The 13,177-nt window shown below is 57.8% G+C and overlaps 1 protein-coding gene across 1 annotated transcript; it reads left to right on the forward strand.

The window, feature by feature from the left end:
* Positions 1 to 2,901: 2,901 nt before the first annotated feature.
* LOC141948659 (uncharacterized) lies at positions 2,902 to 13,177 on the forward strand. Its single transcript, XM_074881392.1, has 7 exons — positions 2,902 to 2,960; positions 4,821 to 5,148; positions 5,258 to 5,374; positions 5,920 to 6,116; positions 6,375 to 6,556; positions 11,643 to 12,901; positions 13,045 to 13,177. The coding sequence occupies exons 1-6, from the start codon at positions 2,902 to 2,904 to the stop codon at positions 11,966 to 11,968; spliced, it is 1,209 nt and encodes a 402-aa protein (XP_074737493.1). The 3' UTR covers positions 11,969 to 12,901; positions 13,045 to 13,177.

Here is a 13,177-nt window from a genome sequence, read left to right on the forward strand (position 1 = left end):
AAGTTTTACACTTCACTTCTGATTTTATTGACCGAGCAAGCAGGATGTGCAGCAGCAGCAGCAGCAGCAGCAGCGCAAGGGCCGCGGCGGATCCGTCAGCCGTAGGTTGTGATGACGGTACGACCTCGTCCTGCAGCCTCACAGGGTTCCCTCCCTGCAGCCCTGCTGTAAGGACGGGATGAGACATTCCGACACCAGCAAGAGCATTTGTTTTTATGGGCACGATGTGCTCGGGATCGTATCGATCGGCCTTGCTGGTGATTTGAGGAGTTGAAATCGCTCCGGCCTTGCCAGGGTGTGTTGTATGTGGAGCTGACCTGTTCACGCAGAGTCCTCCCTGAGCTCCACTGCTATTCCGTCCCTTCTTCTGACAGAACTTTCTTCTGTGATAGTTTTTCAAGATGCTGGAATAGGATTTGGGGTTTTTGTTTTTCAGGTGTGTTGTCAGCATCTTCTGATGCTCGACAGGTCCCCCCGGGCCAGGTTTGCCTGGCAGCCGCTAACCCCCTGACCGTGGGGCCAGCCCTGTGTCGCTGCCACGGCACAAAAATACCCCAAGCACCCTGATTCTGGGTCTGCAATGGGAGGAAAAAAATACAGGGTTTTTTGGGGAAAAAAACTTCGATTTGGGGCTCCTGGGAAAGCCAAACCTGCCTGGCTTGGTGCAGCTGGAGAGCAGAAAACCCACCATTTTCATGCACAAAACCAAAAATCACCAATTTTGATGTTGTGGAGAAGTGCTGAAAAAAAACAAAATGGAGTATTTTGGAAAAGCAAAAACCCCAATTTTTGTATTGCAGAAAAGCAAATAAAAACCCCAGACCCAATTTGGGGAAAATCTGGGGTGAGATGGTGGCTGTTTGAGGGGCATTGCTGGGGGTTCTCTGGTGTGGATTATCCACTGAGGGTCAGTTCTCCAGAGTGGATCATCTGTTGGGGTTGTCCCAGGTGAGTGATCTGCTGCGGGTTATCCCAGGTGGACTCCCTGGTGCGGGTCATCCCCACCCGCGTCCCCCCACGCGCGTTTCTACCCACACGCAGACCCCGCTGCCGTGTCTGCCCCAGGTTCCCCCCCCTCCCCGCCGCGTGAGGTTTTTTCCCCCCACAAAAGGTGGGTGTGTGGTGGTTTTTTCTTTTATTAAACTATTTGTATCTCAACCCGTGAGTTTTCTCACTTTCCCCTTCCCGTTCTTTCCCCGTCCCACTGGTGGGGGGTGTGAGTGAGCGGTTGTGTGGTGCTCAGTGTCCAGCTGGGCTCAAACCATGACATGAGGTGAGTTGCCAGCCCTGCCCGGCTGATGCTTTAGTCTCTCCTTGTTATTGCCACCATCCCGATGGGCCGTCCTCGTTCTTCACTGCTGCTTTCTAGTGCCTGTTGCTCTGTAAGCAGCAGTGCTCACACTGTGCCCGCAGACCCGTCTGCCGACCTCTGGGACATAACTCTGCCAAAGAGAAAGAGCTAAACGGCCCCGGCACAATCTGCAGCCGTTCTGCCTCTGAAGGGACCCGCCGGCCCTTCTCCTGCCCCTTCCTCTGCCCAGGTGGGCTGGGAAAGTACGGTTGTTGCAGAAGCTGCTACACACCCTGGGGTTCCTTCTTAGGTTCCTTCTGTCGGCTTTGCCCTGTGTCTGGGCTGCCGAGGCCATCGACTGCGCGTGGGACACAGGCAGCCTGGAAGGCTTTAGCCCAAGTCCTTCCTCTCCCCTTTGGGCAGCAGCGGTTCTGCCGCTGCTACAGGCAGCCGCTTTCTCGGGGGCGAGGGGCTGGTACGCAACAGGCCGCTGCCCCCTCCAGTCAGAGGAAGAGGCTGTTCTCCGGGCACCAGGCGCAGGGCAAGCGGAGGGACGTTCTGCGCTGCCGATGGCTCTTCCCGAGGGAGCTGTGCTCTGGTTTTAGCAGAAAAAGGTGTCGGTCCCAGGCAGCCGCGTATGGCTGTGCACAGCTATTTGGCCGGTGTCTTGCTTGTTCGAGTAAAGGCATATTTCTTGCCTTGCAGTCCTGCTGACAGGTCAGACATCCGAGTTACAAAAGCCTTTTGCCATCAAAGCAAGATGACTGCTCGATTTCCACCAGCACTGTATGTTGGCTGTGTTGCTAGCTGAAAATGGCTGGCAGGCCAGGAGATAGCTAGAGGGGTCTCAATTAAAGAAAGCGAGGGTTGAAGTGCGTGTTTTAAGGAGGTGAATCAGGCAGCCGAAGGCACTGAGCTGCTCGCCTGACCCAGTGGCAGAAGAGCCCCTCCAGCCGACCAAGTATTGCGTGTTGCAGGCAGCAAAGTGCTCGCTGGTGGGAGCGGCAAGGAGCACAGGGCTCCGCGGCTGCCCGGAGCAAAGACGGACCCTCCCGGGCTCTGCGGTCCCTGCTGAGGACATCTCCCAGCCCAACGGGCCTCTCTGCTTTCCCTGCCGCACGGCTCGCTGCGCGCTGGAGGGCAGGCTGGGGAGGAACTTTGTGCGGCGTCTCTTCTCGAAGGGACAGGCCCTGCCCAGGGAGCCTCGTGTGGATGCCGGGGGAGGAGAGCAGAGCACCGGTAGCCCAGAGGTGAGGAAAGGTGCAAACAGCCCCGCAGAGCCCGCGGGTCCCCAGGGTGTCATCGGTGCTGTGCAGCTCCGCCGCTGGCACCGGCTCTGCTCGGCCGTGCTGTTTGCTGCTGAGCGCGGCCGCCGCCCTGGCACAAAGCAGCTTTCCGTCTGTGCCCTGCTGCCTTCAGCACCTGCTGTGCTGCCGCCGGGGTGAAAACTCTCTCTGCAGTGTCTGCTGCCGCGCTGCCGGCGCTGCCGGGGCCGGGGAACGCGAGCCCTGTCCGCCCGGGGAGCAGTTGCCGCGTTGGGATGGTAGAAGGGGGCTGCTGCGGGCGTCATTTCTGCTGCCGGGAACTGCTCCGAGGGGCGGGATGGGGCGATGGCGCCGCCCGGCGGGCAAATGTCGGTACTGCAGCGCGGGGCCGGGCTGGCGGAACGGCGCGGCTGTTTGCCGTGTTCTGTGCTGCCACCCTGTGGTTAAAGCCGGGAACTGTAGCCCGGGGTCATGCTCGGGAAGTGCCGCCCCCACTCCGTGCGCGCTGTCGGCGGGTGCTCGGAGCGCAAAGCGCGGAACGGCAGCGCCGGTGCCGCCCGTGAACAAGTGCTGGGGGCGATCTACGGCAATAACGGTCAGTGCTGCTGCCTCTTGCCCTCTTCCAGAGGCTGCACTGAGGACACGCTGCCTGGCCTTAATCCCGGTGCTGCTCGCTAGAGTTACCGCGGGGGGGGGGGGAGCGTGGGCCGGGCTGGAGGAGCCCCAGGGGCGGGCAGTGAGGCTGCGGGCAGCGGCCCCTCCCTGTCCGGGACGGTGCTGGAGGAGGAGCCGGTGCGAGCCGAGGGAGCAGCAGAGAGAAGGGGAGCGGGGCCGCGCGGTCGGTCGCCAGGCGGCTGCCGGGTACAGCCGCGACGGGGGGGCCGCGCGGTGCGGCGGGACCGGCGGCAGAAGCCGCTCCGGGTCAGGGCCGGGCGGCGGCGGCGCTTCCCGGGGCCGCGCTTGGCCGGGCTTCCGGGTGCGTGGGCGACGGGCGGGCGCTGTAGTCACGTGAGCGGGGCTTCCGGTCGGCCATGTTGGCTCCCCGGGGCACGCCGGGAGCTGTAGTTTTTGCGCACTCGATTGCCCGGCAGCTGCGTCGCTCCCGCGCGCGGCACGGCACAGTCCTCGCTACCGGCGCGGCCCCACGGCGCAGCGCGAGGGGCGGTTTTGTGGCGGGTTCGTGCGGTTTCCCGCGGGTTGCCCGCGGCTCTCCCAGAACCGTGCCCCGGCAGTGCGCATGCGCGGTGGCGGCCCCCGGAAGTGCCGCAATCCCCAAGCGCTTCCCAAACCCGCCCGTGGGGCTCTGGGGGTGCAGGGCTGTGGGGTGGCTGCATTCCCCCCCCCAACCCCTCGGCATCGCCCGTGGGGACTGCGGAGGGGGTCAGAGAGCAGACGGGGTGAGCTGTGCTGTGGGCCAGAAATGGAAGCAACGTTTTGCCTTCCTGGGACTTGAGAACAGACGCGTGTGGCTGATTGAGGGGCTCTGAAACAGACAGAGTTGTGTGGCTTTGGGCTCAGAAACAGAGGTCAAGTGCGTTTTTGGGGACTTGAGAAGAGGCTCAGCAGGCAGGTTTTTGGGCTCATAAAGAGGCACTAAGGCAGCTGGTTTGGGGGCCAAAAGCAGAATGCAGTTTGGCTGGTTTTGCAGGCAGGTGAGAGGCGGAGGGTTGTGGGAGGGCCCTGGGGGCTGCGGGGGAAAGGAGGGGGTGGGGGTCAGGGTGGCATGGGACCCCGAAGCTTGGGAGGCCGGCGTGCACCAGGCCAAACTCCATGTCTGCGGTGACTGGCAGCGCTCTGTCTTGCAGGTGATGGAGAGGAACCTGGTGAATGCGGGAGCATCCCAGTGAGATGATGTGCTCCTGATGAGGATGGATTCTGGAGTGTGCTCTCTGAAAGGTAAGTCAAGGGGCAAAAGCCGTGGGTAGGGTGGGGCCAGCAGAGGCTCTATCATCAGGGCTGTGGAGAGGGCTATTTAGGCTTCCTTAAGTGTGGGGGAAGAGAGCAGGGTCTGTCCCACAGGACGTGCATGTTCTGGCCTGTGTCAGTGTCCTCGTGTCATTTGTGGTGTCTGTGTTCTGTCTTGTATGCGGTGCCTTCCCCACATCTCTGTGGTGCCCCGTGGGCTCTCTGCACGGGACATGCACCTTGGTAGGTGTCCATGGGGTCTGTGATGCCTTGCTGCGCGGTGGGAGGTGGAAGGTGGGGCTCCGGTCACGTGCGATCTACAGCAATAATGGTCAGTGCTGCTTCTTTCCCTCTTCCAGAGGCCGTGCTGAGGCTGCGCTTGTCTGTTCCTGCCCTGGGGTGCCATTGACTGCGCCCACCTCGGGCTTGTGTGGGGTGTCTCTGCCTGGCCTTGCGCTTCTCACGGCACAGGGGCAAAAAGGGACAGGCGGAGCCCTTCCCGGCTGTGGGCAGCGGACAGGAGCTGCCGCGGCTGAAGCTGGAGAGACCAGAGAAAGGGGAAGAAAGAGAAAATCAAGACCATCTGTGCAGCACCCGCCTCCCAGTGCAGGAAGAGAGAGCCTGCCTCTCTGCGTGAGGAAGGAGCCCTCTTCACAGTCAGACCGCCAGCGTGCACCCAGGGTCTGCGTGCGTCACCCCAAGCGCAGTACGGCCGCGTAGTGCGCGAGCAAGCGAGGCTGTGTGTGTCGGAAGCCTGGTCTTGTAAGAGGTGAGAGACACCCGCGTATTCTTTTAGGGTGAGGACAGCCAGGCGACTGGAGTTTCAGAAGAAGAAGAGGGGCAGGAGGAAGGAAGGAGAAGGAAGCATCTGACCCGTCAAATTCTCCCGGCAGTGCCGAGAACGAGAGCTGCGGTGAGTCCTGGGCCTTCAGGGCCCTGTCACACGTCTTGTGCGTCCCGGTCCTTTCCTGCCCGTCACCTGGACCTCTTTTTTCCATGCTGCTGTTATTTCTGCCGCCCCCGCCCCTTTCCTAGACCTCTCCTCTTCTTTATTCTTCTGTCCTGCTCCCCCTTCCTTTCTCACTTTCTCTCTCTTGTCCTACTGCTCCCTTTTCTCATTTCTCTCTGTGCTTTTGTCCTGCCTCTCCCTCCTTTTTTTCATCTTCCATCTCTGCGCTTAGTGTCGTCGCTTTTTAAATTTTCATTCTACGTCTTTTAGTTTGCTGTCGCTATTTCATGTTTCCTTAGTGCTGCCGCTTTTTAAATTTTCTTTTCTGTGCCTCTGTTCTAGTTCGGTATCCCTGTGTGATCATTTTTTCCTTTATTTCACCAATGCCTGTTGCTTTTAAAATGTTCTTTTTCCCTTCAGTGTCTTTTTAGTGAGTTTTTCTCTTTCCTTAATGCCCTCTGTGTCTTTTTAAATCGTCCCCTCTTTTGTTCGCTGTGGCTACTTTTTAGTTCCAGGGCGTGGTTGGACCAGATGACCTGCAAGAGTTCCCTTCCCACCTCAAACCGTTCTGCAGTTCTGGAGTCACAACTGTCACATCCAGGGCCATGAGCTACCACAGGCGTGAGAAAGTTGCCCCAGGCTTCAAGGCCATCCCGAGCGCCTGCTGCTTTACTCTGGCCGCAGCGCTCCTGAAGAAGAGGAGAAGGTAATTTTGCAGTGGTCAGGGCTTTTAGGGCTCAGTGGTCGTGCTCAGTGGGTTGGGTGGTTTGAAGGGACAGTCCGAGAGGGCATCTGAAATGCCCTTGCAGGGTGGAGGGAGGCAGGAAAGCGGGGGGGGGGTTAGAGCTGGCGAGGGACTGCCCCGGGCTGGGGGGCGGTGTGCCCGTGGGTGCCAGTACCTCAGCTGCTGTGTCGGCATTGTGGGAGCCGTGGGGGTCGTGGACTTTACTCTGCCTCCCCCCAGAAAGCTCTGGCTGACGAAGTTATGCCACAACAGAGACTGCAGCCGTCAGCACCACGGGATGCTGATAATGACCAGCACAGCCCTCGCTGTACTGTCGTTTTCGCTGCTGCTTGCAGTGGATCTGCAGTGGTCTTTGATTCGCGGAAAAAGACTCTACAACTCGAAATGGAGTTATAAAGCAGGTATGTTTTACTCCGGCCGGGGTGCAAGGGGATTTCTCCACAAACCTTGCACACCAACAGCACATTTTACCAAAACGTTACAGAGTGTGGATACACTTATTCACTGGATTACATAACACAAACATACATATGCATGAGTAAGGCTGGGTTAGTTCTAGAGGCTGGTGTCAGCAGTTTATGTTCTTTGCACCTGCGCATTGCCTCCTGGGGGGCGTCTTCGGGGTCTTTGGGAGGAAGGCTCGTAGTCTTTCTCACCTTGTTTTTTCCCCGGAGCATGCGCAGATTCTCTTAGCCAATTTCTTGAAAAACAAAAATGTTTTTCAGCTGGTTTACTCATGCTATCTTATTTAAGGGAAGCAATGAAACTTCTACCATCCGTATATGTCTATTTTTACTCGTTACCGAGGCCCAACTAGTTAGAGCACACCTGTTCCTCGAGGACAAAAACATGATATTTTGCTGAACACTGCAGTTCTTGGTAGATTTTCACAGTAAACTGCTTTGTTTTGATGAACACAGCAGTCCTTGGTAAAATTCCACAGAACAGTCTGGGCAAGCAGGATTCTTAGCAAAATTAAAAACTACTATAAGTAGTACTATAACTTGCTAGAAGTAAGTAAATAAGTTGCTAAGCAGCTTTCTATTGCAGATTTAGAAAAAGACAGATTACTTCCACAACTCGCGCCTCCACCCCCCCACCCCCCCCCCTACAATTTTCCTGTTTGGCCAGTCAGTAAACCAGAGGGGGAGGTGGCGTTGAACAGGCCATTATGGGCATTTAAGTGCTTAAATAGAGCCCCATTGTCAGCGGCAGTCCCCAACAATGCAGCCTTAACGACTAGGCTGCAAGTCCCTGCACGTCCTTGGCTGGCAGTGCTACATGTCAAAGACATGGTTTTTCCCTTAGGGGAAGAAGGCAAAACAAAAATTTGCATTTACATGGGAGGGTAGCCAGCATACCTTTACCAGACTCCCAGAGGGGGGTAGAAACAATCAGAAATGCCCCAATCTAGAAAAAAAATTACAGCAGCTTTGTAATGGGTACTTTAGGATATTGGAGAAAACAAGTACCTGGATTCTCCATTGCCTGTCCACTGTATTCGCATTTACAAAAAGGAAAACGGTGGAGTTGACATTCAGAACATGAAGAAGCGATTAAAACTCTGATACTCGAATTAAAAACATATCTAACTTACAAATGCCTATTAATACTTGACCCACGAGCGTTACAGCAGCCATTTAAACCTTCACCAATTTTAGATGCACCCCCCCTACCTCTAGCATGGGATGCTAGTGACAACAATGGAGTAAAAGAAACTCAGTACCAGATGGATTTATCCTGCATCCTAAGGGGTAACCTGTTCAGCCTTCCCCCCCCTCCACCCCGAGACAGTTCTCTTTTCTTTCCTTGAAGAACATCGATGGTGGGAAAGCTTATCTGGGTGGTCACCACCACCAACAGGACTGTTTAATTCCACGTTTCACTCGGTCTGATTTTCCTAATTCCAACTTTAATATGTTTACTACTTCTAATAGTATTGTATATTAAGGTTTGGAGGATGGTTAAACAGATCACTCAGTTACAAAAGCATCCCTGTGTGTATGCTTCCCTAAAATAATTTTTTTTTAATAGCAGCTAATAAAACACAAACTTGCCTTCAGTTATAATTGGATTATGGCATTCTCTGTTTATAGGCATAGAGGCAAGAGGCAACCACACTGTTGCTTGTGGGAGGCATTGGCCTGTCAGCCTTGCACAGCCTCTGAGAAATAGCTAGGCTTTGATGAAAAACAGGCCTTAGAAGAAAGATAAGAAACTGCTGAGTAGTGCCAAGGTGGCAGGGAAAAACAACAGACAGCTGCAACACTGAAATGTGGAAAAGTACTGAATTGTGAGAAGTTACTGCTGCGAAAACAGCGCGTGAACGAGAGGGTGATTGGTCTGCACAGGGCATGTTAGAGTGGTCTGATGCTGATAGGAGAAAAGGTTGGTAGCTGTCTAATTGCTGATTTGGTAACTATGAAGTAAGAGCTTTACTGACAGCATCCCAGAGCATAAGTATGTACCGTTGTAACAATAAAGTCTCTTTTTTCCTTCTGGACTTCATGGAGAGTCCGTGCCTCAAGTTGCCTCAAATGGTGCCCCGTGTGAGGCGGCGATAGGTGTGATTAGCTTGGATCACTGCAGTGGCAAACCCCACAGAACTTAGGTAGCTGCTGAAAGGAAGCAGGAGCCGGCATCAGTCACCGTTGCAGTGTGAGCAAGGTGAGCTGTGGGGAAGCGATGGGTAGGTCAATACCCTCGGAAGAAAAGTCAGTGCTTGCACTGATGGAAAGACTGTTAGCTAAATATAAGGTGCATATTAATCTGCATGCCTTGAAGAGAATTTTAAAGTGGGTAGCAGCCGCGGTTACTATATTCACTGTTCCGATATGGGATAAAGCAGGAGTAAGACTGTGGGACTGTGCAACCCGAGGGAATGAGGTTGCAGATAATAAAGCAGGTGGGTTTTTTTTGAGATCCAGATTTTGAGATAATAAAAAGACAAAATAATGAACGCGGCCAGACTGTTAACACAGAGAATGAGAACCCAGAGGGCAAGGACGCATATTTTGAACCCCGGGAGCAAGATTTATATGCTGGGTCTCTAGACTGTGATAATCTTTTAGACCCTGACACTGTAAATCCTAAAAGACAACCTGGGCTCTGTCCTCCCTTAGCTGGGGATGATCGTGGGTAAAAGTGAGGCAAGAAGCCTTGGCGCAAGGGGATATGGACATGGCAAGAAAGATTGTTGCTCCTGTAATTTATGAGCCAGGACGTCAGCCACGTTGTGAAGGACTGCATTTTTCTGTTATTAAAGAACTACAGAAGACCGTTAATGAGGACAGACTTAAACTCATTTACAACAGGTATACTGGAGGCAATCGCTCATGGATGTCAATTGGTCCCATGGGATTGGCTGGCACTTTTAAAAACGGCATTAACGCCGGCACAGTGTTCTATCTGGAAAACCGACTGTGTGGATCTCTGTACTCAGCATTCACGCCCCCCCACCTGCAAGCGCCCCGGGCCTCCCCGAGCCCCCCCCCCTGCCGCGGGGCAACTGCCTGCGGCCAAGCCCGGCACCAGGTCAAGCCCGGCACCGGGCTCTAGGCCCCCGCCCCCCCCCCCCCCCCGCCCCCAAAAGCGGCAGTTTTTACAGAAGGTGCTGACACTGGGATGCGGTGTCTCTTGTCTGTCAAGACCACATAACCTATAAGCAATGGCTTTATATATTCTTAATATTATATTCATGGCGAGTCTGCGCCTCAGTTGCCACTGCCACTCTATGGACAAGATAAATTGACTTTAGTCACAGGGTGGATTGTGGTGGTGCAATTCTTACCCCTCCCCGCTCCTCCTTGTTGGGCTGCTTGGTGCTAGGTGTGATTCCACCCACATCCCCCCGAGCTACACACCGATCTGGGGAGATAAACCAATCACCTCGTCCTCGGTGTCTTTTGCAGGGCTTTTGCGAGCTGTCATTACACTACTTGTCTGACTTTGGCTCACTGTTTGACATATGATTTCCACTGCACTCGCAACAGTCGTGGCTATGTAATAATGTTCTCTCTTATCTTCTTAACCTGCATTGCTCTAAATTTCCCATCTCCAGGAGTTTTGCTCGCTATTGGTGTGTGTGAAGGTGCCTTTGGCTCTAAAAAGATGCCTGACGTATAATGCTTATATCTCAGAAAGGCCACAAGAAATGAAGTACTGTAGCCCAGGTAATAGATGGCGAGGGCGGAAAAGTCGCTGTGGTGGCGGAGCGGCCGCCTGAGGGGAAGGGGGCGGGACCCGCCTGTGGGAAGGGGAAGGGCGGGAAAGTCGCGCGCCGCTGTGAGGGGCGGAGCGGCCGCCTGAGGGGAAGGGGGCGGGTCCAGCCCCGCCAGACGCGGCCAGGAGTCCGAGCAGAGCAGTGGCGGTCGCAGTCGTCTCTGCGGGAAGCACTGGAGCAGCAACTGGGTGAGTAAAGCCGATCTGTGAGTTTTTGGCGGGGCGGGGCGGGGGGGGGGAGACGCTGAGATTCGGGTGGTGCTGTGGCGAGCTCTGTCCGGGGGCCGGCGACCCTCTCAGACCCGACGGCGTCTTCTTGCCCTTGCAACAGCTGGTGGTGGAGCAGAAAGACCCGCAAGACAAGAGAGAGCGGCAGGAGGAGCGGAGGAAGTCTGAGCAACAAGTGCAGGAAAGAGAAGGGCGCTCCGGGCAAAGCGCCGCTGTGAGGGGCGGAGCGGCCACCTGAGGGGAAGGGTAGTGGGACCTGTCTGGGGCGGGGGGGAGCGCCGTCGCCGGGGGGGGGAGAGTGTCGTCGCCGCGGGGCGGGCGGGGGGTGGTGTGGAGCCGTCTATGGGGGGGAGCACCGTCGCCGCCTGGGGTGGGGGGAAGCCGCCGCCGGGGGGGGGGGGGAGCGCCGTCGCCGCCGGAGGAGGGGAGGGGTTGGGGGAAGAGCGCCGTCGCCGTCCGACGCGGGGGGGTCGCAGTCGCCGTGGTGGGGGGGAGAGCGTTGTCGCCGCGGGGCGGGCGGGGGGTGGTGTGGAGCCGTCTGTGGGGGGGAGCACCGTCGCCGCCTGGGGTGGGGGGGAAGTCGCCGCCCGGGAGGGGGGGAGCGCCGTCGCCGCCGGGGGGGGGAGGGGTGGGGGGGAAGAGCGCCGTTGCTGTCCGACGCGGGGGAGGCTGCAGTCTGGGACGGGGGAGCAGCGACATCGCCGTCTGAGGCGGGAGCGGGGGGAGCACCGTCGCCGCGGGGCGGGCGGGGGGTGGACTGGACCCGCTTGGGGGGGCGAGCACCGTCGCCGCAGGGGCTGAGGAGGGTCCAAGGCCCCGCTGGATGCAGCCAGGAGCCCGGAGCAGATGAGTGGCCGTCGCAGTCGTCCCTGCAGGGATCATTGAAGCACCAACTGGGTGAGACAAGCTGATCTGTGAGGTTTTCTCGGGGGGGGGTGGGGGGGGTGGTGGTGTTGGGGTATGGGCGGGGAGGGCCGCCTTCCCTCTGTCCTCCCTGTGGGGAAGCTGGCATCTGACCGTACCCCCCCTTCCAAGCAGCAGCTCCTGAAGAAGAAAGAAGAGGCATTGTGAGGAGCGGCGGGCTGAAGAGAGGAGTGGGGCGAGAGAAGGGAGCTCTGGACAAAGGTGCTTCCCCATTACCGGGGCTGCAGTCGCACAAGACCGTTGCTGGCACCTTTGGTACGCTGGCCGGCGCTGCGCTGGGTGACCTCCCTGTAAGCAGGGCTCGGGTCTCTGGTCTTTTGCCACCTTGCCCCACGGTTTGGCTGCCCGGAGAGAAGGGCGGCCCTGTCAGGAGAGTGAGCGGCGCTGTCTCCGCGCCAAGGGGGAAATGGGGCTCTCCGGACCCCACGCCCACCTTGTAAGCAGGGGAGGGCCGTTTCCCCGGCCCCGGCGGCTTTCTGGCTGCTGGCGGCCTGGCCAGCGTGACCCCCTGGAGTCGGGGCGTGTCACGGCATTTGTCCCTTGGCCACCCGTGAAGCCCCGCGGCACGTTGAGTCGCTGTGGCCTGCGTGCGTCCTGGGGGGCAGGTCTGGGGCTCTGCTCTCCTGCTCGTGGGAAGGGATGGCTCCCCAGACACTGGCTGCACAGAGCTCGCTCTCTCTTCCGGGAAGTTTTGTTTGTCCCTGTGTGTGTGTGTGTGTGTGTGTCTGTGTGTCTGTGTGTGTGCCTGCCTGTGTCTGTGTGTGTGTCTGTGGGTGTGAGTGAGCGAGCGAATGAGCTTCTCGTTTAGGCCCCTGTTGAAATCGCTGCAGTGTACTTAGCTTAAACTTCCCGGGAGGGAAAGAAGGGCTCTGTGCAGCAACAGGGGGTCGGTCCCCTCTGAGCCCGCGAGCGGAGGGCGAGTCCCGGCTTGCCCCTCCTTTCGAAGGACATTGCGAAGCCACGTGGCCGACGTGCGATCCGCCTGTGTTCAGGGCCTGGGTCTCTGCCTGGGTGGCCGCCTGTCCTGCTGGCGACCTGCCAGTGTGCCCGCCCTGTAGTCGGGGCGAGTGCCACAAGCCGTGGAGCCTTATGTCCCCAGGAGCCGCTTGGCCGCCCTGTAATCAGGGCTGGGCGGGCTGCCTGCGTTGGGCAGCCAGCAGAGGCTGCCCTGTAAGTCCGGGGCTGGCCGGTGACCTGCAGGCCCGGGCACGCTGCAGTGCCGGCAGCGGCTGGAGACCCCTGTAAGCAGGGGCGCAGTTTCTTTGGCTGCCACTTTGTGTGCCCAGCTCCCATTTGTCCAGAGTTCCCAACTCCGAGCCCAGCTCCAGCGCCGGTCGGGACTGCATGCGTGGCAACCCCGGAGTGCCGATTGGGTGAGAAAAGCTGATCTGTGAGGTTTTTTTGGGGGGGGGCGGGGAGGGAGGGAGGGGGGTGTTGGGGTATGGGTGGGGGACCGGATTGCCTCTGTCCTCCGGGTGGGGGAGCTGGCACCTGACCGTACTCTCCTTCCAAGCAGCAGCTCCTGGGGAAGACAAGGCATCTTGAGGCGCAGCGGGCTGAAGAGAGGAGCGGGGCGAGAGAAGGGAGCTTTGCTGCCGCTTTGTGTGCCCAGCTCCCATTTGTCCAGAGTTCCCGACTCTGAGCCCAGC

Source organism: Strix uralensis, chromosome 12 (genome assembly GCF_047716275.1).
Source record: "Strix uralensis isolate ZFMK-TIS-50842 chromosome 12, bStrUra1, whole genome shotgun sequence".
NCBI lineage: Eukaryota > Metazoa > Chordata > Aves > Strigiformes > Strigidae > Strix > Strix uralensis.